Genomic DNA, 25,164 nt, shown 5'->3' with positions numbered 1-25,164 from the left:
TCGGCCTGTAGGAAAGGCTTTGACGGCCGGCCTGGGCCTTGCCCTGCAACCTAACGTGTGGCTTCCTCGCCTCACTCCGCCCGTCACCCGTTTCACAGACGCAGACACCGAGGTTCAAGGAACTCAGCGCCTCAGACACAAAGTTTCCTCTTTGGGCAACTGAACCTTTCGGAACCTCTCTCCACCCCTAAGTAGGCATCCTACCCGTTTCTTGCCTTTCTTGAGGATTAAAGCGATCCCATCCGTGCAGGAAGGAGGGGGTATGCCCACGTGTTTCTGCTGGAACCAGCCTGGGGTGGCGTGTCTCGCCGCCCGGAACCCTGGCCCCGCAGCCCCCCATGGCACCCTCTGGGTGGCCCACCCTGCTCCCACCACCCCTGTACCTCCTGCCCTCAGCCCCGCAGCTGAAACGTCTGGGCCCCAGGGCCAGCTTGGGCCCCTCTACGCCCAGAGGCCACTGTCTGCCAGGACCCCAGGCCAGCAGCCTCACCCCTGCACCCCAGTGCCGTCACACGGGAACGTGCTGCCCCCCTGTCCCGAGCCCACCCGCCTTGGGTTCCAGCTTCGGGAGCTCCGCCCAGCCTCCCACACAGGCTCCCCCGCTGCGCTCCCCACGTGCCCGGGCACGAGGCAGGCGCTCAGCCGTCAGAAGGAGCTGGGCGGATGCTGTGCGAGCTCCCCCACACCACATCCCCGCTGACGTTGTCCCGGGCTTGAATCTTATTCTAGAACCTTCTCCATCTGCACACAGCCTTTGAGACGCTCAGCGTGCCTGGGCCTCCCCCACCCTGGGGTCCCTGAGCTCCCTGGGCAACCCCAGGATTGCCCTCTCTCAGGCTCCGTCGTCGAGCGGTCATCTCTCCGTGCTGAGCTGTGAGTGACCCGTGCTGGGACAAGTCACATCAGTTTGAATGTCCAAAGTCTAGCCTGGCCGGAAGGCCCTAAACAATAAACTAGTGGCCTTGGCCAAACGTGTCAGTGCTGGGGGTCCGAGTCCACCCCGCCTGGTGTTCGATCCCCGTGGGCACCGACCGGCCGGGCAGGGTCAGGGGCTGCACCGTGCATACCCAAGGGGGGCACTGGAAGCTGAGCCACTCTGTTCTCCCCCTTTCCCTCCAGCTTCCTGCAGCTCAGCTTTCCCGGGGGCCAGAGGGGAGGCACCGGCTTGGGCCTTTCCATGCTGTGTGGGCGTGTGGCCCTGCTGGCCTGCCTGCCGAGGGCAGAGGGCAAAGGGGGCGAGGCTGACCTGGAATGGGGGTCTGCAGGCCTGTGAGGACGGCATCAGGGAGGAGCTTGGCCCTGCTCTCCATGCTCAGCCTCACCAGGCGCTGGGAGGGCGCTCATCCCACCTTACGGATGAAAACACCAAGTTCCAGGGAAAAGTCAAGCAGGGATTGAGCCCGGCGGGACCTCAGGAGGGACTCACGCGGGCGTGGACGGGAGGAAGCCTGGCCGCGTGCCCGTGGGCGGACTTCTGCCCTCACCGAGCTCACGTCCTTTGCCTGCAGAGAAGAGCGAGCGCGGCACCCGAGGCCCAGGACGGAGGGACGGCCGGCGTGCGCCCGGCGCAGGCCAGCCTCAGGGGGCAGCCCCCCCGCCGGCTCCAGGCCCCCCACTCACCTGGGCCGCAGACTGTGGACTTAATCCCCGTTTTCTCCAGCACGGGGACCCGGTTGACGGCACCTTCAATGTGCTGGGTGAACACATCCCAGTCCAGGTCGAAGAGGCCAAAGGCAAACTTGTCCGACACCTGGGGAGGCGGGCAGGGAACTGCCCTGTGACAGCGCCCCACGGGAGTGAGAGCCAGGCAGGGCCTGGCCAGCCCCTCCATTAGGTGGTGACAGCGCTGGGCTGGTCCCGCAGTGTGTCTCCCCTCCCCCAACCCCTCAGCGGCCCGTCTGCGCCCCCTTCACGCCCCGCCCCAGGCCCGCCTGCTCTGCCCGGTCTCCCTGCCTCCCGCCCTCCTTCACCCCATTCACCTAAGTCAGATCGGCCCTACGTGAGCGGACCCTGCCCACGTCTGCCACCAACCCACAGCTACGCTGACCTTCCTTCGGGTCTTCGGGAAAAGCAAGCCTGATCTGACCTCAGGGCCTTCACCTCCACCTGGGGCAGCTCCTCCCCCGCCTTCTGTCTGCAGGGCTCTCTGCTGACGTCAGCTCCTCAGGGAGCCCTGCCCGGCCACCGTCCGAAGGACATGCTTCCACGCCAGTCTCGCTAGGCTCATCCTCAACCTGCTAGCTTCACTCGGGGCACAGACCACCATCCCAAATCGCATTACTTCTTTGCTTACTTACTGTGTGTCTCCCCACCAGAATAGAGGCCTCTGGGGACAGGGACTCTTATTTTGATCTCCCTCTTTCTCCCCAAAGTTAAACAGTATCTGGCTGAAAGGACTCATTTTGTTGTTCAATTTGTAGACTAAATGCATGAGTACGGGAGCTGGGGTGGTCCGTACATGCTCGAGGGGGCTGGGGGGTGCTGAGGGGGCCGCTGGCCCTGCATGAACCCCAGGAGCTGCCGGCAGAGCAGCCCAGGCTGGAGGGAGATACAGCCGCAACCACGGGGGGTGGGGGAGGGCATGGGATTGTTTGTTGATGGACAGAGGGCTTCAATGCTTTCATAATCTTCTAAAGTCATTATTTCACACTTTGCAGCCTCTGATGATTGATGTTTTGAGGCAAGCCCTCCACCTGCCCCGAGTCTGGATCTGCCTGTGTGCCAGGTTCTTCAGGGGTTGGAAAAAATGGGTTTGACCTTGACCTTGTGGGATGGGGGACCTGCCACTCCTCAGGTAAGCCCCCAGGGTCGGGGGAGCTCCGGGGGGACAGTCTCCGGAAGAAGGCTCCTCCACGCTGAGATGCAGCCCCAACCCCTCCCTCGAGCCCTGGTGTCTCACCTCCTCCCAGAAGATGGGGTTGGTCTCGTAGCCGCCCACGGACAAGGCGTCCCCTTGGAGGCGGAGGTAGATGGAGGCGTCGTGGTCGCGGACGTTGGGCATGTTCTGCAAGGTGGAGCACAGAGGCCTCGGGGTCAGGGTCACAGACCCAAGCTGGGCCCACGGTGCCACCTCCTCGTTGTAGGACCCTGAGGACAGGGTGGACCTGGGGCCTCTGCGTCACACAGTGGACAAACCACCCCACTGAAACCCCATAAGATAGCAGCAAAGATGGAAGGGCGGAGGGAGGGAAGAGAAAAGGGTAACCCACGGAACACAGCAGACGGGGGATCTCAGCCAACACCGGAGGTGCAGAGTGGATGGGGGAGGGCCGGCGCCTTAGCTCAGGGCTGGGAGAGGGGAGACAGCTTGCCAGCCTCTGTCCAGTCCCCTCCAATCTGCAAAGGCCGAGCCTAGGGCAACCCCAGGTCCCTCTGCAGGCGGCGGTGGGCCGAGTGTGTATGTGTGTGTGCACGCATGTGTGTGAGTGTGCATGTGTGTGTGAGTGTGAGAGAGAGTATGTGCGTGTACGTGAACAGGAAGTTGGACTAGGGTCTCTTCAAAGCAATTGGACCCAGATCCCTTCCATCCCCGCTGCGTGCAGCCCAGGGCCTGGCCCTACCCTGCAGGGGCCCTGAGGTCTGTCTCTGGAGAAATGGGTCCCCAGGGGCTCCAGGCTCCGGGGAGGTGAGAAGCCGGCTGCCATCCCCCCTCGACAACAGACTGGAGAGTCTTCTGTGGAGACACTGAGTGGTTTGGGGAAGACTCCAGACGCTGACATGGAGGTCCCTCACCAAAGAGAAGGGCATTCGACAGAAGGACTGGATAAGGCCAAGGACATCTTCCAGATATTAGGCTAAAACAGATTAAGGCATGGAAATCAGGAAAGGGAAAAAAATAAGAAAATTAGAAATTCAATCCTGAAGGTCCAATGTCCACCTTACAGGGGTTCCAGGAAGAGAAAACAGAGAAAATGGAGTAGAAGGAAAGTCAAAGCAAAAATCCAAGATGATTTCTCCGACTGAAAATCGTGAATCTCAGTATTGAAGGGCCCACAAGTGCCCACCAAGCCCTGTGACTGGACCAGGCCTGCACCAAGGCCACATCAGGATGGAACATCCGGCGAACAGGTGGGTCCTAAACAAAGAAACAGCATTCCTGGAGGCTGAAGACCTGGAACAAAGTCCTCAAAATTCTGAAAGACGATTTTAAATACAGAATTCTCGACCCAGTCAATTCGTCAACCGACTGTAAGAAAGAATAAAGATTTTCTTCAGACATTCACGGACACAAAAACGTTTATTTTCCAGGTACCCTTCTCAGTAAGTGGCCAGAGACCATATGCCATGGATCCGGAGAGCAGCAGATCCAAACAGAAGATGGGTGAGGAAGGTCCCAGGGTAACAGCCGGTCAGAGGCTGATGGAGAAGATAAGAAGGCAGCGGGAGGAGTCCTTCAGGGGAGGGGAATGGGACTTACAGACTTTATGGGATTTCTCTGCCATGTATGAGTATGCAGAAAATATTACTGATATGGGCTTCCCTGGTGGCGCAGTGGTTGAGAGTCCGCCTGCCGATGCAGGGGACACGGGTTCGTGCCCCGGTCCGGGAAGATCCCACATGCCGTGGAGCGGCTAGGCCCGTGAGTCATGGCCACTGAGTCCAGAGTCTGTGCTCTGCCACGGGAGAGGCCACAACAGTGACAGGCCCGCGTACCGCAAAAAAAAAAAAAAAAAGAAAGAAAGAAAAAACCCGAAAATATTACTGATAGGTGTTTGACAGATCTGTTGAGATGTTTGGGGGAAAATTGTGACAGTTATGAATACAGATGCAAATATCCTTGACAAAATACTAGGAAACTGAATCCAGCAACATAGGAAAAGGATTACATACCATGACCAAATGGGATTTATCCCGGGAATGCAAGGTTGGTTTAACTTCTGAAAATCTGTGTAATATACCATTATCAATAAAGGACAAAATCCACTAATTATTTCAATAGATGCAAAAAAAGCATTTGACAGATAAAACACTTTCATGATAAAAACACCCAATGTCTAGGAATAGAAGGGAACTTCCTGATAAAGAATATCTGAGAAACACCCACAGCAAATGCCTACTTATTTGCAGTCTTTCCTCTAAGACCAGGCCAAGAGAAGGAGGTCCACTGTCGCCACTGCCAGTCAACATTGTACAGGAGGTCCTGGCCAGGGCGGGAATCAGGCAAGAAAGACTAATTACAGGCAACCAGAGGGAAAAAAAGTAAAACTATCTCTAGGTGCAGATGACATGATCTTACGTAGAGAAAATCCTAACGACCCCACTAAAAACGATTATAACTTATAAAATAGTTCAACAAGGTTGCAGGATACAAGGTCAATATACAACAAAAAGCCACTGTATTTCTATATACCAGCAGTGAACAATCAAAAATGAAATTAGGAAAATAATTCAATTTACGATATCAAAAATAATAAAATGCTTACAAATAAGTTTAACAAAAGAAGTACGAAACTTGTACTCTAAAAACTAGAAGATGCCTTTGAAAGAAATTAAAGAAGATGTAAATAATGGAAAGACCTCTCAGGTTTACAAAATGAAGACTTACTATTGCTAAGAGGACAGTACCCCCCCAAACGGATCTACAGATTCAACACAGCTCCCACCAGAATCTCAGCTGGCTTCTTGGCAGGAGTTGACAAGCTGACCCTAAAATTCATATGGAAGTGCAAGGGACCCAGAATATTCAGAGCAATCTTAAGAGAAGAACAAACACGGAAGACTTACACTTCTGAGTTCAAAACTCACTACAAGGTTAATACAATCAAGACAGAGTGGTCCAAACATAAGGATAGACATATATAGATCAACAGAATAGAACTGAGAGTCCAGAAATAAACCCTCACACTTATGGCCAATTGATTTTCCACAAGGATGCCAAGGCAATTCAATGGGGAAAAGGATACTCTTCAGCAAATGGTGCTGGAACACCTGAATCGCCTCCTGCAAGAGCACGAAGTTGGACCCCTTCCTCACGCCACACACAAAATTTAACTCCAAATGTGTTGGAGACCTAATTATAAGAGCTAAGACTGTAAAAGTCTTAGAAGAAAATACGGGAATAAACCTCTGTGGCCTGGTTTAGGGAATGCCTTCTTAAATATGACACCACAAGCACAAGGGACAAAAGAAAAAATTACATAGGTTGAAATTACTTCATCAAAATTAAGAACTTTTGTGCTGCCAACAATACCAACAAGAGGGTGAAAAGACAACCCACAGAATGGGAGAAAATGTTTGCAAATCATATGCCTGATAAGGGACTTGTATCCAGAATACATGAGCTCTTATAGTTCAATAGAACGACAATCCAATTAAAAATGAGCAAAGTATCTGAACAGAGGTTTCCCCAAAGAAGATATACGTATGGCCAACAGGCACATGAAAAGACACTCAACGTCATCACTCATTAGGGAAATGCAACTCGAGCCACAAGATACCACTTCACACCCACTACGATGGCTAGAATCAAAAAGATAGACAATAAGAAATATTGCTGAGAATGTGGAGAAGTCAGAACCTTCATACACTGCTGATGAGAATGTAAAGCAGTGCAGCTTCCTTGGAAAACAGGCTGACGGTTCCTCAGAAAGTTCAACATAGAGCTACTCTGTGACTCAGCAATTCCACTTCCACCCAAGAGAAAGGAAAACATACGTCCACACAAAAACTTGTACATGAATGTTCATAGCAGCATTATTCACAATAGCCAAAAAGCGAAAACAACCCACATGTCCATCAACAGACGAATGGATAAATAAACTGTGGCTTACAAGAGTATATTATTCAGCCATAAAAAGGAATGAAATTCTGCTACATGTACCACATGGATGAACCTTGACAGTGTCATGCAGAGTGAAAGAAGCCAGACACAGAGGCCACAAATGGTATGATTCCATTTCATTCGAAGTCCAAACCAGGAAAATCCATAGAGACAGAAATCAGATTAGTGACTGTCTAAGCTGAGGGTGGGGTGGGAAATGGGGGCTGATAATGTGTGTGGGGTTTTAAGGACTAAGATAATGTTAGATAGACAGACAGACAGACAGGCAGACAGATAGATAGACAGACAGACAGATAGACAGACAGATAAATAGATAGACAGACAGACAGATAGACAGATAGACAGACAGATAGATAGATAGACAGACAGACAGATAGGCAGACAGATAGATAGACAGACAGACAGATAGATAGATAGACAAACAGATAGATAGACAGACAGACAGATAGATAGATAGATAGATGATAGAGATAGATGATAGATAGACAGACAGACAGATAGGTAGACAGACAGACAGGTAGATAGACAGACAGATAGATAGACAGACAGACAGATAGATAGATGATAGACAGATACATGATAGAGATAGATAGATGATAGACAGACAGATAGATGATAGAGATAGATGACAGAGATAGATAGATGATAGAGTTAGATAGATAGATTGATTGATAGAGGTAGACAGATAGACAGATGATAGACGACAGACAGATAGACAGATGATAGATGACAGACAGACAGATGGACAGATAGATAGGAATAAAGAATTAGTCACCGCTACATAGGAAACTGAACAACCAAAAAAAAAAACTATTAATAACTCCAGGAAACACGAAACGTTGGACACTATTTGCTCAGGAGTTAACAATGTTCTCACTGTCATTATACTGCAAATACTGCTGATTTAACCAATAAATGAATGGATACACAAAACCGAAGCGTTTTAGAAAGTGAGCGGAGTGGGAAGAGGCCACCCCACAGGGGTGCTCAGCACCGGGGGAACTGCTTCCTCTCAACCCTGCTCTCCGGTGCCCCTGCCCTGGAGGCGGACACATCTGATGTGACCCCTCCGCCCCACCTTCGAGGACACGCAGAGACCAAAAGGGATAACCTGGCAGATGCCCCTCCCTGCTCCTCCAGTCTCCTAGTGGCCTGGCTCCCCTGCAGAGCTGGACTAAGCATGTCTGCACTGATTGCAAGAAGGCCCCCGGGAAGCTCTCAGTAACCGAGCACTTCAGGAATAATAATAGTGAGAGGTTACCTCTGCTGTCACTACCACTCTAAAAACAAAACCAACAGAATGCCAGAGCTCCATAGAGCAGGAGAGCGGGGACACCTGCTGGCCAGGGAAGCCCCTGGCTTTCGTCCAGCAGGATCAGGGTCCCCATCTCCCTGCCTTGCAAGGCCCCAGCTGCCCCAGAGTGGCCAGCACAGGCTCAGCTCAGCCCCAAGGCATCCACAGGGTACCCTCACTGCTTCCTCCCTCCGGAAGCCCACCCTATAGGTGTAACACCAATTCCACTGGTGTCTCTGCCTCCTAATCTCAGCCCGTTCCTTCCATCTGCTTCTCCCGGCCCCATCTCCATCCAAATCTTGTCAGCTGCTTCCTCCAGGAAGCCCGCCCGATGGCGCCAGCCTTCCCTGCTCTCTTCCTCTGAAGCACCAGCTGGCTGGACCATCCCATGCCCTTAGTCACGGTCGGTCATCGTGGCCCTCACCTAATGAGCCCCTGCTATGTGCCAGGCACTGCGCTCAGCCCTTCAGCCCATCACTTGGTTCCTCCCTCAGCACCGCCCTAAGAGGTAGCTACCATTTTTACCCATTTGGCAGAGAAGGAAACTGAGGCTCAGGTGGCACCTTGACTCACCTGGCTGGGCAATGGGGGAGTTGGGATGCAGAGCCTGAGCACGGGCCCTCTCCCATTGCTCTGTGCCCCAACAGAGCAGTTTCTGCAAAAGTGGGTCGAGGATAGCGGGGATGCCAGATCATGAGGGAGCATCTGGGCCACCACGTTTGACAGACGCAGAGGCCAGGCCCAGAGAGGAAAGGGACAAGGTCACAGAGGAGCTGGGGGCAGCATTCGGCTAGGACCCAGGACGGGGACGGCTTCTCAGAACTGGGGTCCCTAGGCAGCACAGCCCTCTGGCCACCCATAAAGAAGGATAAAGGGCATGTGGTCCAGGTGGCAAAGCCCTGAGCCCTCACTGGCCAGCCCGGGGCCAACACCACGAGGCCCAGATCTGGGCAGTTAAGTGTCCTGCTGCAGGACTGTCAACCCAGGGAGCGACCCGAGCAGCGGAAGACAGGCCCAAGTGTCAGGGGCCTCCCAGCATGAGCCGCAGAGCCCTGACTGCAGGAGCTGCCGTGGCCTAAAGGAGCTTGTTTTCTGACCCACCATGGCATCAGACCACGTGGGAGGTCAGGGTCAGAGGCCTGCCCTTCTCCCAGATTCAGGCTGCCCAGGTGTGGCCTCAGGAGAGGCTGGCCTCCCAGACTCCCCACGTGGAGGGGAGCATGGGGAACTTGGCCCCCAGCCCCAAATCTCCTCTTTTCTCCTACAGAAGTCTCATAGATTCTGGGGCTGGTGGCCCTTTCCTGGAGCGCAGCCTGGGGTTCCCAGGACACACAGGTTGCTGGGTGAGGGCAGTGTTTGTGAGTTACATGAATAACCCCAGCCTGGCTCTGACCTTAAAATTCAGGGTGCGGGTCCCTGGGCCCAGAGTGGGCCCTGCTTCTCCCTGAAAGCCGCCTCAAAGCTGGGCATCCTGCACACCAGGACACGGAGAGACTGAGGCCCCAGTCCTGGGCTCTGTAGGACACAGCCCTGCTCTGCCCCCAGCCTGTCCCCAGCTTTAGCCCAGCCCCCGAGAGCCCACTGCGGCCTGAGGGCGACCCCTGGCGGCCGCGGGGGATATTTCCCACAGAACCAGGGCCAGGGACTCTTCGCACCAACAGCTGCAGTGATGCCTCTTTCCCCAGAGCCCCACCCAGAGGGCACACAGCAGCCCTGGGGAGGAGTGTGTGTGCTGGGTTGTATTAAACTCTTCCACGAACGGGGGAACCTTGTGTGTGGGGGGGTGGGGGGACAAGAGCGGCGGAGACCCCGGCCCCGCGGCAGCTTCCCTCACCCTCCGCCACTGGGTCCACCCAGCGGCCAGCCTGTTGACCAGAGGGAAGCCAGGCTTGTCCAGTGCAGCGGTGAGGCTCCCAGGCCCCTCTTTGCTGGAGCCTGACCCTAAACAAGGCCAGTCTGGTCTCTCACGCTCTCCCCACACCCACACCCTCAGGCCCGCTTCCCTGAACTGTCTGCAGTGCCCCGGCCGCCAGGCTCTGCGTCCTCCCCTTCTCCCCCTTGTTCTTTCTCTGCCACCCTTCAGATGCCTCAGAAGACCCTTCAGACATGGCCTCCGCCAGGGCACCTCCCTGGTCCATAGGCTGGGAGTCCCTATAGCCCCTGTGCTTGCCCCCTGGGAGCCCCTGTCAGCCTGTTTTAAAATAAATAATACCTTTACTTGTTTGTACCCTTCCCCCAGCTCACCTGGGCGAGAACTAGGTTCTTATCTCTGTTATAGTCCCAGTTTCTAGATGAGGGCTTGGAGCACAGAGCTTATCCAGTGAATGTTTGATGCAGAGAGGGGTGGGGAGGGAAGGTTAGATGGATTAATAAACGGATGGATGATGGAGGAATGGGTGGAGGGAGAGATGAATGGGTAGAGGGGGTGATGGCTGGATGGATACATGAGAGAAAGGACGGACAGATGAATGGATGGATAAATAGATGAATCAATGGATGGATGAAGGGCTAGAGGGAGGGAGGGATCGGAGGAGGGATGAATGGATGCAGGGATGGCCAGAGGAACAGAGGGAAGGAAATGAGTGGAGGGATAATGGATGGAGGGAGGGAGGGAGGGGGAAGAGGCTGGAGGGAAAGAGGAGTGGTCAGTGACAAGGCGACAGGAAGCCACCTGCCACCAGCACAGGAGAGGGGAGATAGAAGGGGAGGAGAGGGGAGGTAGAAAGGGAGGAGAGGGGAGGTAGAAAGGGAGGAGAGGGGAGATAGAAAGGAAGGAGAGGGGAGGTAGAAAGGGAGGAGAGGGGAGATAGAAAGGGAGGAGAGGGGAGATAGAAAGGGAGGAGAGGGGAGGTAGAAAGGGAGGAGAGGGGAGGTAGAAAGGGAGGAGAGGGGAGATAGAAAGGGAGGAGAGGGGAGGTAGAAAGGGAGGAGAGGGGAGGTAGAAAGGGAGGAGAGGGGAGATAGAAAGGGAGGAGAGGAGAGAGGGCAGGGGGCGCACAGCTCCCCTCTCCCCCACCGCCTCCTCTGGCAGAGGTGTCTCCAGGGCTCCCTGGGAGGTTCTGAGGGCCAGGGATCAATGTCCTCTGAGACTGGCACCCAGGGCACATTTGGGAGCATGCGAACATTCAGAGGTTCCCAGAAACACCTGGGGCCCAGAACATGGCAAAAGCCAGACTGGCCGCACCATGCAGGATGGGCTTGGGCATCAATGAGAAGCCCTGCTCCCAAGGCAAAGGGGGTCGGGACCCTCGGGTTATGCCTGTGCTACTTCACTTCATTCTCAGGCCACCCAAAACCTCCAGTCATGAGGAGTCCCATTTCACAGATGAGGCCACTGACGCTCAGGGCAATGAAGGAACCTGCAAGTGTTGGGCTTCGCAGCCAGGTCCGTGCACCACCCACTTGGTGCCTGGGGCCGTCTACTCACCTGGATCCCTTCAATGCGCTCGGTGACGACGTAGGCATGGTGCATGGCCACCAGCGGGACCTTGACGCCAGCCATCCGGCCCACGGCGCCTGCCCACACTCCTGCAGGCAGAGCAGACAGTTGAGCTCTGCTGGCACCTGGCGGGGGCCAGCCAGCTGGGCGCCTCTGCAGGCCTGTCTGCCATGGCAGTGACTCCCCAGGTCACGCCTGGGCCCCCACCCCTAAGTAAGGCCAGGTTTAGGGAGCAGCCGGGGTGGCCACTTGGGAGCCCAGAAGAAACGTGCTCCCACCTGCACAATTGACCACGCAGGGCGTCTGGATGGAGCCGTGCTCTGTCTCCACAGCCTCGACCCGCCGCACCCCAAAATCATCCGTCCGCACACTGATGCCGGTCACCGGGCAGTTCTCGATGACCTGAGAGCGAGAAGAGCTGCTTCCAAAGCCATGTGGGTGCTCTGAGCACTGACCACCTACCCTCTCCTACCTCCAGCCCAGGCGGCACCCGGGACACCTGCTTCTGCTCAGGCAGGCTTCATGTGACCCCACTGGGGAAATGGGGTGACCACAGGGTGGAAACTAACTCCACGTGTTCCTTGACTTGGAGAACTCGTCCCCCCAGACAGAGGCTTTTTTTGAAAAAAAGAAAAGAGAAGGAGGGCTCATTTGACGGACAGGTGCTTGCGGTAAAAGGTCACATACAGTGCAGTTTGCTTCCAGTTGACTTACATATACATCTTCATAGAAAAGTACTTGCAGTAAAACTACGATGTCAACATTGGTTACCTCTGGGGGATCCTCATTTCTTCTGTCTTGCTTATTTGTCTTTTCTAATCTTTCCTACAACTACGTGTGTATTCGAGACAAAAGAAGATAAAATTTACAAGAAGAGATTTGGGGCGGGTTCACTCTTCCAGCAGGGCCAGACCTCGGGGAAGGGAGGAGAGCTGACCTGGGGGACAAACCTGAGGCCGGTCGGCCTCTGCAGGATCGGATTAGAGGCTCAGGTCCTATGTGGAGCAGAGAGAACGGCACGTGTTCTCTTGCCTTCTGGTCTTGGGGTTCTTAGGCAGGAGGGGTGGGCTGGGAGCAGGGGACCCAGGGCCAGAAGGCCATTGTACCTGTGCTCCGCGGGCAGTGGCGGCTCTGGTGAGGGCGGTACAGGTGCCGGCGGGGTCCATGGTGCCGTCATGAGGCACGTACAGGGTCCCGTAGAGGTCATCCACATTCATCAGCGGATACAGGGCCTTGGTCTCTGCCGGGCTCAGCACGTGGGACTCCACGCCATAGGCCTTGCCCAACTGGGGGACCCAGAGGAAAGTACTTGAGCCCTCGGGGAGCAGACCCCCTTGGCCACTCTCCTCCCCATCTGGGCCTCCAAGGGTCAGTTCAGACCCTTTGTCCCCCAGGAACCCTTAGCCGGCCACCGTGCCCCAGCGGCCCCCATCCCTCGGGCCAGCTCCGAGGAAGAGTCAGGAGCCCGGGTAGTGCTCGGAAGCAGGCTCTGGGGCCCTCCCGCCTCCCCCATCCAGCTCTAACATGAGCCATGTGACGTGGGGCAAGTTGCTAACGTCACCTGGGGGAATGGGGGTGATAATGGTTTATGGGGTTGACACCTTTAAAGAGCTTAGACCAGTCCCTGGCACATAAGGATTTACTGTATAACATAAATAAAAATAATCCCCATACGTCTGATAGTTTGAGCTTCAACCAGGTTTGAGGGTCAGACCAGCTCCCCAGACGAGAGACCGCTGCAGTCCTCGGTCCCAGGCCCCACACCCCCGGCTCATTTGATTGGCCCAAGGGCAGCCAATCAAATGCCCCCAGGCATCCATCCGTCGGGACAGGCTCCGCCCAACTAGAGATGAGCTGAGCCAATCAGATTCTCTCTCCGAGCAGTGGGACTGAAAAGCTGCAGAGACCTCGCTCAGCACTTGAGCTGAAAGGTTGCCTGGGCACCTTTGGAGCCTCCATCGCAGCTGATGAGTGAGCAAGGCGGCGGGGGGGGGGGGGGGGGGGGGGGAGAGGTGGGGGGGAGAGGTGGGGGGAGTAGGCAGAATGAGGCCACCTCCTAACCCCAGAGACCCAGCCCGTTCTAATGAAGCCAGGTGCCGCTGCTTCCGCCTGGGCAGAGGCGCTCGGCATCCCTGTGACAATGTACCTCTGCTACCCACACAGGCCTCTCTGCTCGCTGGGCCCTGAGCCGCTCTTCAGTTGGTGCTCAATAAGGAATGACCTGCTGGAGGAGCCAGTCTCTGCCACGCCCTGGAATTTGGGGTCCGGGCCTGGCTGCTCTGGGTGAAGAATCAACTCTCCACCCCAGCAGAGGGCCTTCCACAGCGGAAGGCTTTCTCTGCCGTCTCGCCCCCAATGGCGTTCCCTCAGCCCCGCCAGCGGTGCCGGGAGAAGGGTGGTCCTTCCTCCTGGGTACTGCAGTTTCTCATCATGCATCCTGGCTCCTGTGAGCACCGTGCCTGCCGATAACTCCCGGTTATCGGGCCTCTCCTGCCTCGAGGCTCGGCAAACGGTGCTGCGCAACGCAACGGTCCCATTTTAAAGGCGAGGATGCCGAGGCTCGGAGGCAACGCCGCTCGGCCCAGGTGCCCGACCAGCAAGGGCAGCACCAGGGCTTGAACCCAGATCTGTCGGGGCTCCTTCCCTGTGCTACGCTGCCCCACCCACCACCGGCAGGGGGGCACACACCAACACGAGCCGCTCACTCGCCCGGGCGGGAGTGCACCCAGGACATGAGTCCCCGCCCTGGCAGGGGTGCACCCACCGACATGAGCCTCTTGTACTCATCCAGACGCTGCCGGTTGGACGCGATGAACAGGCCCCCGTTCTGGATCCAGCCCGTGTGCAGCCCCGTCTCCTCCCCCAGGTCGCGGCTCACCACGCGCCTCGTGTGGGCCAGAAGCTCCACCTCCACGTCGCTAGGCCGCAGCTGCCACAGCAGGCCTGGCGGGGGAGGGGCGGGGCGCCGTCAGCCCCACCGCTGCAGTGCGGCACCCCGGCTCCTCCCAGCAGGCCCGGGCTCCTGAAGACCAGGCAGTGGGCGGGGAGCGTCTCTGCAGGCCATGGAGAGCCCCGAGCGGCTGATGAGCAGGAAGTGACGGGGTCAAAGCTGAGTTCCAGGACGTCGCCCTGGGGCAGCTCAGAGCGTGACGATACCCAAGGCTCCCGTTTATGGAGCACCTCCTGTGTACTGAGCCTATCACTGGGTGACAGAGAGGTCCTGGGAGGCAGGCGTGACTATTTTATAGTGAAATTAAGGTGGTACCAAACGGCTCTGTGCCCAGGATCACAGGACGGGTGATGATGGGGCCGGGACCCCAACCCAGGACTGACTGAGGTCCAAAGGCAGCCCCTTCACCAACAAAGCTGCTCCCTTCCGAGCAGAGTTTGGGGAGCGGGGGGGCCGGGGAGAGGTAGCAGTGGGGGAGAGGCTGTGTGGGCCCAGCCGAGACAGGATGGTGGGTAGGCAGGGGCAGTGGCGCGCAGGGCCGGCTGTGTCAGCTCTCAAGACACGTGATGCCTGAACCTCTTCTCAGCCCCACATCCAGCGACATCAGGCTCACATTGGCCAAAGTGGGAGCGTTTTCCCCACAGAGCCTGGCAAACTCAACGCAGGGTTAAGGCAAAAGGTTGGCTGCCCTGGGGACATGCGCACAGTAGGTGCTTTTACTGTATGCCCACTGGCTAGCTGGCTGAGAACCATGGTGCCCACGGAGGACACCCCCTGATGGCCCCTTCCCCGTCCATCCTCTGCACCCCGTGGACGGCGCTCACCCCGGGTAGCTCCGTCCAGGGAAGGGGCTTCTGCTCTTTGAATACACAGCTGCCTGGGCTCCCAGCTCTGGTCTCTGCTCTGCCCTCCAGGATCCCCCAGTCAGTGTCTGCTCCCTCCTCCCCTCCGCAGCTCTTCAGAGACTCAGGGGGCACGCAGGCTCACCCTCAGAAGGACCCCGCGTCTTTTCCCCATGTCCTCCCCCTCCAGCTCAGCTGCCTCTAACAGGCCTCCGGCTGCCAACCCAGAGCTGGCCCCTGGCTGAATCCAGTCCCTCCCGCCCCCACGTGCACCCAGGCCCCTACCCGCCGTGTGCCAGGTGGTCCCGGAGGTCAGCCGCTCCCGTTCCAGGAGCACCGCCCCGCTCACGCCCAGCTTGGCCAGGTGGTAGAGGGTCTGGCAGCCCAAGCTGCCCCCGCCGATGACCACCACATTGGCTGTGCTGGGCAGGGGCCGGCTTGGGCCCTGGGCGCCTGCCCGGGGGTCCCGGGCCTCTTTCAGGGTCTGCTGGTAGGGCACACTCTTCTCAGGGCTGGGCCGGGCCCCGCTGCTCAGGAGTCGCAGCCCCAGGCCCTGGGCAGGGCTCCGGCGAGGACAGGTGGCGGCCACACGCAGGGCTCGGCTCAGCAAGGCCATGGGGACTCGGCTTGAGCACCGCAGGGAGCTGGGGAGAGAATCGGGGCTGCCTGGGGCACAGAGGGCTCTGTGCAAGTGAGCCCCAGGGCCCCCGCGCTGTCACCCTCCGGCCGTCCTCCTGCCACCCACCCACGTCACGTGTGCACCTGTGCATTTGTCCACGTGTTCTGAGGGCCTCGTACGCTACAGGCTCTGGCTGGGCCCAGGGGAGACCACGGTGGGGGCAGAAGGGGGGCAGTGTGCGTGGCGGGGCAGGGCTGCAGGGCTGCAGGGCTGCAGGGCCACAGGGTGGGTGGCGGGGAGCCTGGGGCAGGGACACCCAACCCTCCAGCCTGTACCCAACACGCCCTCCGGGGCAACTCCCGTCTCAGCCCCAGACAGAAGTTATTTCTGCCACGTTGACTCCACAGCCCTTTGGGACCCGAGGCAGAAGGTGAGCAACGCAGCGGCGTCCAGGCCCCCGGCTCCCTCGGGCCATCTCGAATCCAGGTAGGGACTCGGAGGATGGGCAACCAGCCTCCCTCCTCCTCGGTGACCTCCCAGTAGCCTGCAGGGCTCACCTTGCATCCCTCCCCGGTCAGAAGAGCCTCATAATTCTAAGAAGAAAACTGTGACGGGGCCCCACCTTCTAAGGAGACAGGATGCAGCAGATGTGTCTCCCCGGAGGCGAGGAACACAGGGGAAAGGACGCCTCAGAGAGGCTCCTGGGCCCACTCGTGGGATCAGCAGGAAAAGTAAGAGGGGTTTGGCTGTGGTCGAGGGACTGAGGTGGGTCCCGCACCTACGTTAATAGCCGTGATTGGTATCAATTAGCCAGTTAATTAAGACCACTTCCATTTCCAAGCATGTGTCACATGGCAAGCCGGGAACACGCGTTCTCTCTGCTCGGAAGTCAGGATGACTGTTGTCCCCATTTCACGGAGGGGGGAGACTGAGGCCCAAGGAGGCCCGCCAAGATGACCAAGGTCACAGGGCCGCCGTGTGGCCAAGCCTGCTGGCTGTCCTGCCCCCTCCCGAACTCCCAGTCCGCAGACATCTCGGGGCCTGGTCTGGGGGAGGAGAGACTGGGGGGGGACCCACTGCCACACCCTTTCCCGCCCTCACAGGTGGGCACTGCCCACCGCACCCCCTCCGCTCCCCCGCAGGCACCCGGGCTCTCAGGTTGGTCAGGGCTGCCCTGCCCTCACCACAGAGACCCCCCCCCAGGGGGTAGGGGCAGAGGAGGGAGCAGGCAGGGGTGAGTTGAGGGGCTTCGGGGTGGGGGGTTGGAGGCTGGAGCCGGGCACCCCAGTCCCTCCGTCAGCTCTGCCCCGCTTCAGGCGCCCTGGGCACGGGGAGGTGCAGCCCGGCTCGTGTCTGCACTTACCTTTCGTCCTTGGATTTCCTTAACCTTCCAGGAGCCGCCAACAGTGAGGACCTACTGTCGGAAACTCAGCTTCACGTGGGTGCCCAGGAAGCCTTTCCAAGGCCAGGCATCTGCCCGCCCCCTGCCCCACCCCCTCCTCCTGGCCTCTGACCCAGACTCCTTCTTCCCTCCCCCTGTGCCAACGCGGGGGCTGCCACGGGCTGCCACGTGCCTCTTCCCGGCGCTTGGCCAGTCCCGTTCTCCCACCCAGGCTGGGGGTAGAGGGGGCACGGCCCCAGCAGGGGCAGCCCAGTGCCCTCCCGCCAGGGCAGCTGCTTCCACATTGATCTGCACTTCTGCCCCCTCCAACTCTCTCCCACCCGCGTCCGCAGCCTGACCATTCATTGCCAGCGTTCGGGGTCAGACAGACCGGGTTGGCCTCGTGCTGTTAAGCGGGGCGGCCCAGAGAAGCCCTCCCCGCAGGCGGTAGGATGACGGGCCCGGCGGTGGGGGGATGGAGGGAAGGTCCAGGCACAGGCCTCAGCGGGAGAAGAAGGGCTGGGAGGGTGTCCAGGCCCCCTGGCCTCCCCCAGAGTGTCCCATGGTCGTGCCCAGCCAGCTCTGGGCCTGTCCCCACCCCGCCAGCCCAGGGAAGGGCCTGGGCCCTGCCCTCCCGAGGGCTGTACCTCCGGCCGGCCACTGCCCCTGGGCCCCGAGTGGCCTGCCAGTGCCGGGCCCAGTGGCTGCAGCAGTGCCGTCACCTCCTTCTTCCCCAGCAACAGCCAGGCGGGAACCCGGGGCCAACCCCGCCCCCACCCCCCGCTGGCCCCGCCCCTGGAGGCGCTGCCCGCCCCCATCCCACCCCCACCCTTGGCTGGGGCAGGATGCACCGCCCACGGCCAGGCTTCTAGGAGGCGGGCTGGGCACAGCCAAGCGGGCAGTTCTGAGGGCAGCAGCGCCAGGGCAGGCGACCTCTCCCCCTCCTCCCTAAAACAGGGGTCACAGCGTTCTGCAGATGAACCCGTGCACCCCTGCCTGCCTGTGCCCGCCATGCTCCCCGTGCCAGAAGGGAGCTTAGCACGGCCAGGTGGGCAGAAAGTGCTGGGTCAGCAGCAGCGTCGTGCCGGGGCTGGGGCTCCTTGGTGGGGTGATCCAGGGCCTTAGCACAGAGCTGCCTGTCCAGCCTCAGCTGCTCACCCCCAGGGAAGGGGCGCTCACTGCCCTCGGAGGCAGGTCAGGAAGTCTGGGTTGCCCGCACCACCAGCACTGGACAGCGCTCCTGACCTGTCTGCCCTCCAGAGCTCCCAGATCCTTCTGTTTCTGGGCGAGACATCCGTGAGCCTCTGGCTTTTCCACTTCACAGCGACCAGCTTCCCAGGGCAGGGATGCCTGCCTCCATTTGACTGTTGGGGGCACCAGGGCCCAGAGAGGGGAGCCAGCTTGCCTCGGGTCACACAGCAAGCTAGTGGGGGAGCCAGACCAAGCCTGCAGTCAGACAGACGGAGTGGGGCCTCAAGCTAGGTCTAGGGCATCTGGTTTGTGCTCAGGCAGAAGATGCCCAGAGGAGACGTCCAGAGGAAATCTGGAACGAGTAAGTACGTCCACCTCTGACTGTGCAAAGAACCAGAATAGGTGCTGATGTAAAATAGGACCTCCTCCTCCCACTGGGTCAAAGAAAGTATTTAAATTTCTGTCAGTGAACAAAATAGTAATGCCAGCTGCTAATACAGGGAGTGACGGAGGCACGATACTGTGATTAATACAGACAAACAAATATGTGTGTACTTATTCCCACTGGGCTGTCCAACTGTCTTACTGCCAATTTGTCTGCCCTCTACATTTACTGAGCACCTACTGTATGCAAAGAACTGCAGGGAGACCCAGAGGCAACTATGACCCATTCCCTGCCCTTGAGGGCCTCAGGGTCCAGGAAGAAGATGGAGGCAGGGAGGGGCAAGGCGACCACGAGGCTGGCTGTGTTGGGGGGTGGTCCTGAACAAGCTGTCCTTCCTTCCAGCAGAAACCCAGGAGGCCATCTCGGAGGAGGTGGCTGGGGGCTCTGGCCTATGTGCTGTCGCCATCATGGGGACAGAGACTTTCACTCCCCCCACCCGGCCTCTCTGGAGGAAGGCTGGCTCCACCAGCACAAGGCTTCCCGGGGCAGTGCTGGGGTCCAGGGCAGAGAGGACAGCAGCCCGGTCACTCAGCAGATGGCAAGCTTGGCCTTGCAGCCCGAGGCAGGGGTGCCCTCCCTGGATGGGGTGAAGGACAGGTCAGAGAGGGCTAGGAAGGAGCGTGACCATGTCCTCCTCAGACCCGTAGACACGAGATGCCCAGGCGAGGGACACAGTAGTCACTGCAGCCCCAGGACAGCAGCCGAGGCAGCCCAGACCTCTCTTGCCCTCTGCTCAAAGACAGGCAGCTGTTGCAAAATTGTCCCAAGCAAGCGGGCAGCACAGTCCCCCTGGACTTTGGACGAGGGGTGGTGGCTGGAGGCCTGGGCTTGCCTGTGGGTCAGCGTTGTAGGATTCGTCATCGATTGGGTGCTGCTTGGGTCTGGAAGAGGGCCAAGGTCAAGAGGTGGGCAGGCTCCAGCTAGGGGCCCTGGGCCAGGGTCCTGCTGCCAGGCTGCTGCGCCATCTGGGCTGGTCTCCCTTCGAGGAGCCTCTTTCCCCATCTGGGAAGCAGGGACTGGAACCCCCGGGCTGTCAGTTTCAGGGAATTTTTGTAAGTTTCTCTGCATGTTATTACCAGGCCTGAGACACCTCCTTCTGGCCCAGACTGGCCCTCTCCACAGCCCCGGCCAGCCCTCCACACCCACCTGCTGGCCAGGCTCCCAGGGCAGAGGGAGGCGTCTGCAGGCCGCCCTCTGACTGGGCAGACGTCCAGGGTGGAGCAAGGGGACTGGCCAGAGGAGGAGGTTCCTCCTCGGAACTCTGCGTGTGGCCCTGCAGAGGAGGGACATTAAGTAACCAGCCAACAGTACCTGGCCACATCTGACCCAGCCACACCTGGTACCGGCCCCATTTGCCCCTGAGCCTTGCCCCAGGGCACACCTATGGGGGGGGCGCGAGGGGGGCCAGCAGTGTGCTGACTGCTTCATGTGTGTCATCTCAGGGGAGGGAGGAACACTGTTGCCCATTGTAGAGATGAGAAAACCAAGACAACACAGCTAATGGGCACCAGACCCGGGCAATTCATGGACCAGGGAAGTTTCCAGAACAACTGTTGAGGGCTGCATTTGCACTGCCAAGATTTTATTTTTCCAATAAGAACCTTAAAAAAAAAAATGACATCAACTCCCTGCCCATGCCTTCGTGAAGACAATGTTTTATTATCTGGGGGTAAGTGGTGGTCCTTCCAGAGAGGCAGGTGGGTGCCCCTCCCCCTAGACGCACATGCCGACGGCAGGTGAGGACGGCTGCGGGCTGCAGCCACCTGGGCCCTACCTCCACACACACACAGCGGGCGTGGGCAGCTGCGTGCCAGGGCCTTGAGGCTCTCACTTCACTCCGTCATTTCTTTCCAGCGTTATTTGTGATGGAAACAAATGTAGGGCTGGAACTGGTCACTCCGGCCGCTGAGCCCGTGTGGGCGGGGCCAGCACCAAGATCCAGACAGCAGGGGAGAATGGGCCTTCCCAGGAAACATCGTCCCCTGGTGGCCACATGTGAGTATGACACCCCCGGGAACGCTGGACCCAGAGACTGGGGATGCAGCCCCCTGGACAGGGACTGTCCCCAAAAGGGGACCTGCAGACGGGCAGGGAGATGGATCCCCACTGGGAGTGACAGCCTGGGCTCTGTCTGGCTGTCCCGCTGTCCTCCACACGGAACACTCCCCTGGCAGGGAGCTTCCTTACTGAACACCGCCGGCTATCTCTGAGTGCTGTGTGAGTGTCCCCCTCTGCGACTGGGATGTGTCCACTTCTCCCCATAATTCTGTGTGTTTTTGCTTTATGTATTTTGAAGCTATGCTGTGAAGTGCATTAACCTCCAGGACTGTCATAGCTAATCGTTGTTAGCGAGCATCCTTCTGCAGTGGGGTGCCGCTAAACGTTTAACACTTGGCTCTCCAGGCGGGGAGCGCTGGCTGACTTCTGCCGTGTACATGCCCCCACCAGGGCCAATTTCAACCTGCCGATGAGAAGGACGCCACCGAATAGAGACCTGGGAAGAGGCTACACCCTCAGCTCCCATGAGCTGGCACCAGCCGGTTCCAGTGCGCCCACATAGGTTTTAGGTGCATGTGTGGGTTCTCTTTTTCTAGGGAAAGGAAAAGATCAAAACTAAATTGTTAAGGAAAATAAATTCATCAACTTGTGACTAAGGAACAGGAGTCTGAGTTAACCCACAAGGGTTGTAAAACCTTCTCAGTAAAGCTCCCCACTGCCACCCACTCAGAGCAGGGGGAACCAGCCACCCTAAGACAGCATCTGAGCCAGAGCCATCATTTTAAAACCCTGTAATCTGTGCACATTTAATACATTTGTAATTTTCTTGGAAAATTTGGAAAAATTACTTTTCCAACTTGGAAAAATTACTTTTTTAAAAAACAAACGGAGGCCACACACTTTATGTCTGAATATTTTATTTAATTTTGGCTCGTCGCGCAGCATGAGGGATCTTAGTTCCCCAACCGGGGATCAAACTCGTGCCCCCTGCAGCGGAAGCGCAGAGTCCTAACCACTGGACCGCCAGGGAATTCCAAAATGACATTTTAAATAGATAAGTTGAAAATGCTTAACGGAGACATAAAACTTTTGTTCAAGGAATCAATGTTTTGTTCCAGCCTGAAAGAAGGACTATGTGTGAAAAGAACAGCTACTTCCAGCCCTCTGCTTTTGCAATGCAAGCTATCAAGGTCACAAATTTTGGTTCAAGTTCAGCTTTAGTATTAGTCGACAAGTTTTGTTATGGAGTATTTTTTTTTAATTTATTTTATTTTTGGCTGCGTTGGGACTTCGTTGCTGCGCGTGGGCTTTCTCTAGTTGCGGCGAGCGGGGGCTACTCTTCGTTGCGGTGCGCGGGCTTCTCACTGCGGCGGCTTCTCTTGTCGCGGAGCACGGGCTCTAGGCGCGTGGGCTTCAGTAGTTGTGGCTCAGATTAGACAGAATCAGAGAAAGAGTAGCCCCTCCTGCACCCCAGGATCTGCAGGGCAGGGCAGTGAGCATTCCCAGACAACTCCCATAAGCACTGGAACCCAAGGAGTTTGCTTGCACTTCTCCCTCTGACAAGGCCATTTTCTCCTGCTCCTACTATAAGAAGGTAGCCTTAGGGTAGGGGTGACGGTGTCATCCTCTGGAATGCAAACACACTGTGTCTCCGCCAGCAACACTGCCTTCTAGGCTCGCCTTGCAAACGTCTCCCAACAGTGCTTCTTCCTTGACCCACGCCATGTCATGCTGTGGTGTCCAGTCTCAGCCCAGCTGCCCGATGGTCCCAAAGTTTGATGACAGGTCTAGAAGCTTCGTTTGTCTAACTGGCTTGGTTATTTTTCACGGTTCCTTGGCCATTACACACAGTTCCGATCCCTTTTAGGCTGATTTTAAGCACAATTATTTTGTAGTCTGCTTGTGGATCCAATGCAGTGGCCTGTGGTTTTTGCTACCCATTTCCTTGTTACCTATGCTTTGGGACAGTGAGTGTGTATTTCTTGGAACTTCCCTCAGGGACTATTTGAGGCTGAAATTGAAAGCGGATTCTTCCAGAGATGATTTGCGTTTCCTTTTTCCGGGCACTCAGGCGTATCCACAACCTGTGATCCTGCTTTACGCTCTCAGCTCCTGGTTTTTCAGACCCGCAGGAAGTGCAAATTCAGGCGGCAACCTTCTTAGGTGCCAAGTTAGAGTTACACGTGGTATGTGTTTCCTAGGGCTGATGTAACAAAGGACCACAAACAACAGCGATTTATCCTCACAGTTCTGGAGGCCAGCAGTCCGAGATCAAGGTGTCAGCAGGGCCGGCCGCTTCTAAGGGCCCTAAAGGAGGACCTGCTTCCGTCTCACAGCCTGTTCTCCCTGTGTGCACGTCTGTCTCTCTGTCCAAATTTCCCCTTTTTATAAGGATACCAGTCATATTGGATCAGGGCCCACGCTCGTGATCTCATCTCAACATGACTACACCTGCAAGGACCCTATTTCCAAATCTGGTCACTTTCACAGGTACTGGGACTTCATTGTATCTCTTTGGGAGGGATAGAGTTGGACCCATAACACGTCCTCAGGGAAGTTTTTGCTTCTCCCTCCACCCATTGTCAAGGTCCAAGAAAAAGAATTTTCTCTGCCGTCCATGATGGCTGTGGTGGCTACAGCCGTGGTGAGCTCCCAGTCGTCTTGACGTGTAGAGTGAGGTCCACTGGGGTCCCAGCTTCAAGAAAGAGCTCACCTATTAGATTTGGTACTTTGGTGGGGGGCTAGGCTTTGTCCCCTCTCCTCCACACCCAGCCGGGCTCTATGAACTGGTGGTACTCAAGCTCTCACTAGGTTGGGCGAGGGAGTCAGCTGACCTCTCTGGACTCCTGCCTACACTCACCTTTTGGCTTCTGAGTGTTTCTTCTTCATTACCGGCTCACTGATGAAATCAGAAACACTTTCCCACCGCTTTTGTTGTGCTTACAAGAGAGACTGGTCAGAGTATCCAACGTACCGTTGTAGGCCGAATAATGGCCCCCCCCCCAGAGACGGACGGCCACATCCTAATGTCTGGCACCTGTGGCCACGTTACCTCTCACGGCAAAAGGGACTTTGCAGGTGTGATGACAGCGAAGGACCTTGAGATGGATTATGTGGGCGGGACCCATCTGATCACGTGTCCTTAAAAGTGGAGAACCTTTCCCAGCTGTGGTCAGAGGGAGACAGAGAGATGTGACCACAGAAGGGTCGGCTATACAACCCCGCTGGCTTTGAAGATGGAAGAAGGGGTTATGGTCCAGGGAATGCAGATGGCTTCTAGAAGCCGGAAAGCCAGGAACAGATTCTCCCCTAAAGCCTCCAGAAAGGAACGGCCCCATGCAGCACCTTGATTTCAGCCCAGGGGGACCTGTGTGGGGCTCCTGTAACCCACGGAACCCTACGACGACAGCGTGTGCTGGTAATTTGTCATGGCAGCAACAGAAAGCCCATCTCCCGACCCACCGCCGGAAACAGACACCAAGCCTCTTCTTCTCAGGCAGCGCCCATCACCTCTACATGAGCTGTGATGAAATTGGACTATTTGCTCTTCCCTACCCTTCCTCTCTCATCTCCATCCAACTTTTGTTCATTATCTCTTCTTTCTTAGTGTTTATCTTTATGCTGTTCAGCATACTTACACCTCTATTAGTTTTCAGGTTTCAAGACCAGGTCTTGACTTCTACCTGGAAAAGATGAGAAAACCAGTGCACCTATGCTGCTTCTCACCTCCTGTCTTTTTCTCTTCCCAGCGCTTTCCTGAAATCATTTTGACATTCGTTCTCTCTAAGGGACAGGGTTTAGAATCGTTATATTAGGTTCTGAAACCGAATCTTCACCTTGTCTGAGACGTGTTCCTGCAGATAGAGGTTCAACATCCCCCCGACCCTGCGGTGGCGCATTCCCCCTCCTCCGGCTCCAGGTTGGACCCCGGTCGTTTCTGTAAGCAGCGCTCCCACGCGGGACAGCCCCTGCGAGGCTGCGGGTGGGACGTGGCCTCCTTGCTGCCTCCCGTTTAGACGTTGTGAGCACAAAGCCTTGGGCGCACTGACAGGCGGAGGTCCAGGGCAAACCCAAGCTGTTCTCCCGGTTAAGGCACCTGATCTTTCGCTTGCTGCCCTATGGATTTTATTTTCTCTTTGAAGCCCAGGGTTAACCATTCTGTGTTAATTCATTCTTTTACTTCTGGAAAGTTTAAAAAAACACATTGAAATATTTGTCCTGGTC

The 25,164-nt window shown here is 57.0% G+C and overlaps 1 protein-coding gene and 1 long non-coding RNA gene across 3 annotated transcripts in view; one reads left to right on the top strand and one right to left on the bottom strand.

The window, feature by feature from the left end:
- Positions 1–19,864, bottom strand: part of SARDH (sarcosine dehydrogenase) — a 65,854-nt gene extending 45,990 nt beyond the window's left edge. For both annotated transcript variants that reach the window (XM_079927727.1, XM_079927728.1), the window contains exons 1-9: positions 17,954–19,864; positions 17,289–17,339; positions 15,592–15,950; positions 14,279–14,457; positions 12,621–12,800; positions 11,793–11,916; positions 11,503–11,603; positions 2,900–3,004; positions 1,621–1,750 (exon numbers count right to left, since the gene is read on the bottom strand). In XM_079927727.1, coding sequence (XP_079783853.1) covers positions 1,621–1,750; positions 2,900–3,004; positions 11,503–11,603; positions 11,793–11,916; positions 12,621–12,800; positions 14,279–14,457; positions 15,592–15,922 — 1,150 coding nt within the window. In that variant the 5' untranslated portion in view covers positions 15,923–15,950; positions 17,289–17,339; positions 17,954–19,864. The remainder of the gene's footprint in view (positions 1–1,620; positions 1,751–2,899; positions 3,005–11,502; positions 11,604–11,792; positions 11,917–12,620; positions 12,801–14,278; positions 14,458–15,591; positions 15,951–17,288; positions 17,340–17,953) is intronic.
- On the top strand, positions 13,237–14,671 carry LOC307189541. Its single transcript, XR_013829206.1, has 3 exons — positions 13,237–13,485; positions 13,678–14,099; positions 14,306–14,671. It is a non-coding gene; the product is annotated as an uncharacterized lncRNA (long non-coding RNA).
- Positions 19,865–25,164: the final 5,300 nt, after the last annotated feature.

Source organism: Stenella coeruleoalba (assembly GCF_951394435.1).
Source record: "Stenella coeruleoalba genome assembly, chromosome: 7".
Classification (NCBI taxonomy): Eukaryota; Metazoa; Chordata; class Mammalia; order Artiodactyla; family Delphinidae; genus Stenella; species Stenella coeruleoalba.
The sequence above is the reverse complement of the archived record's forward strand: the minus strand, read 5'-3'. Positions and strand labels throughout refer to the sequence as shown.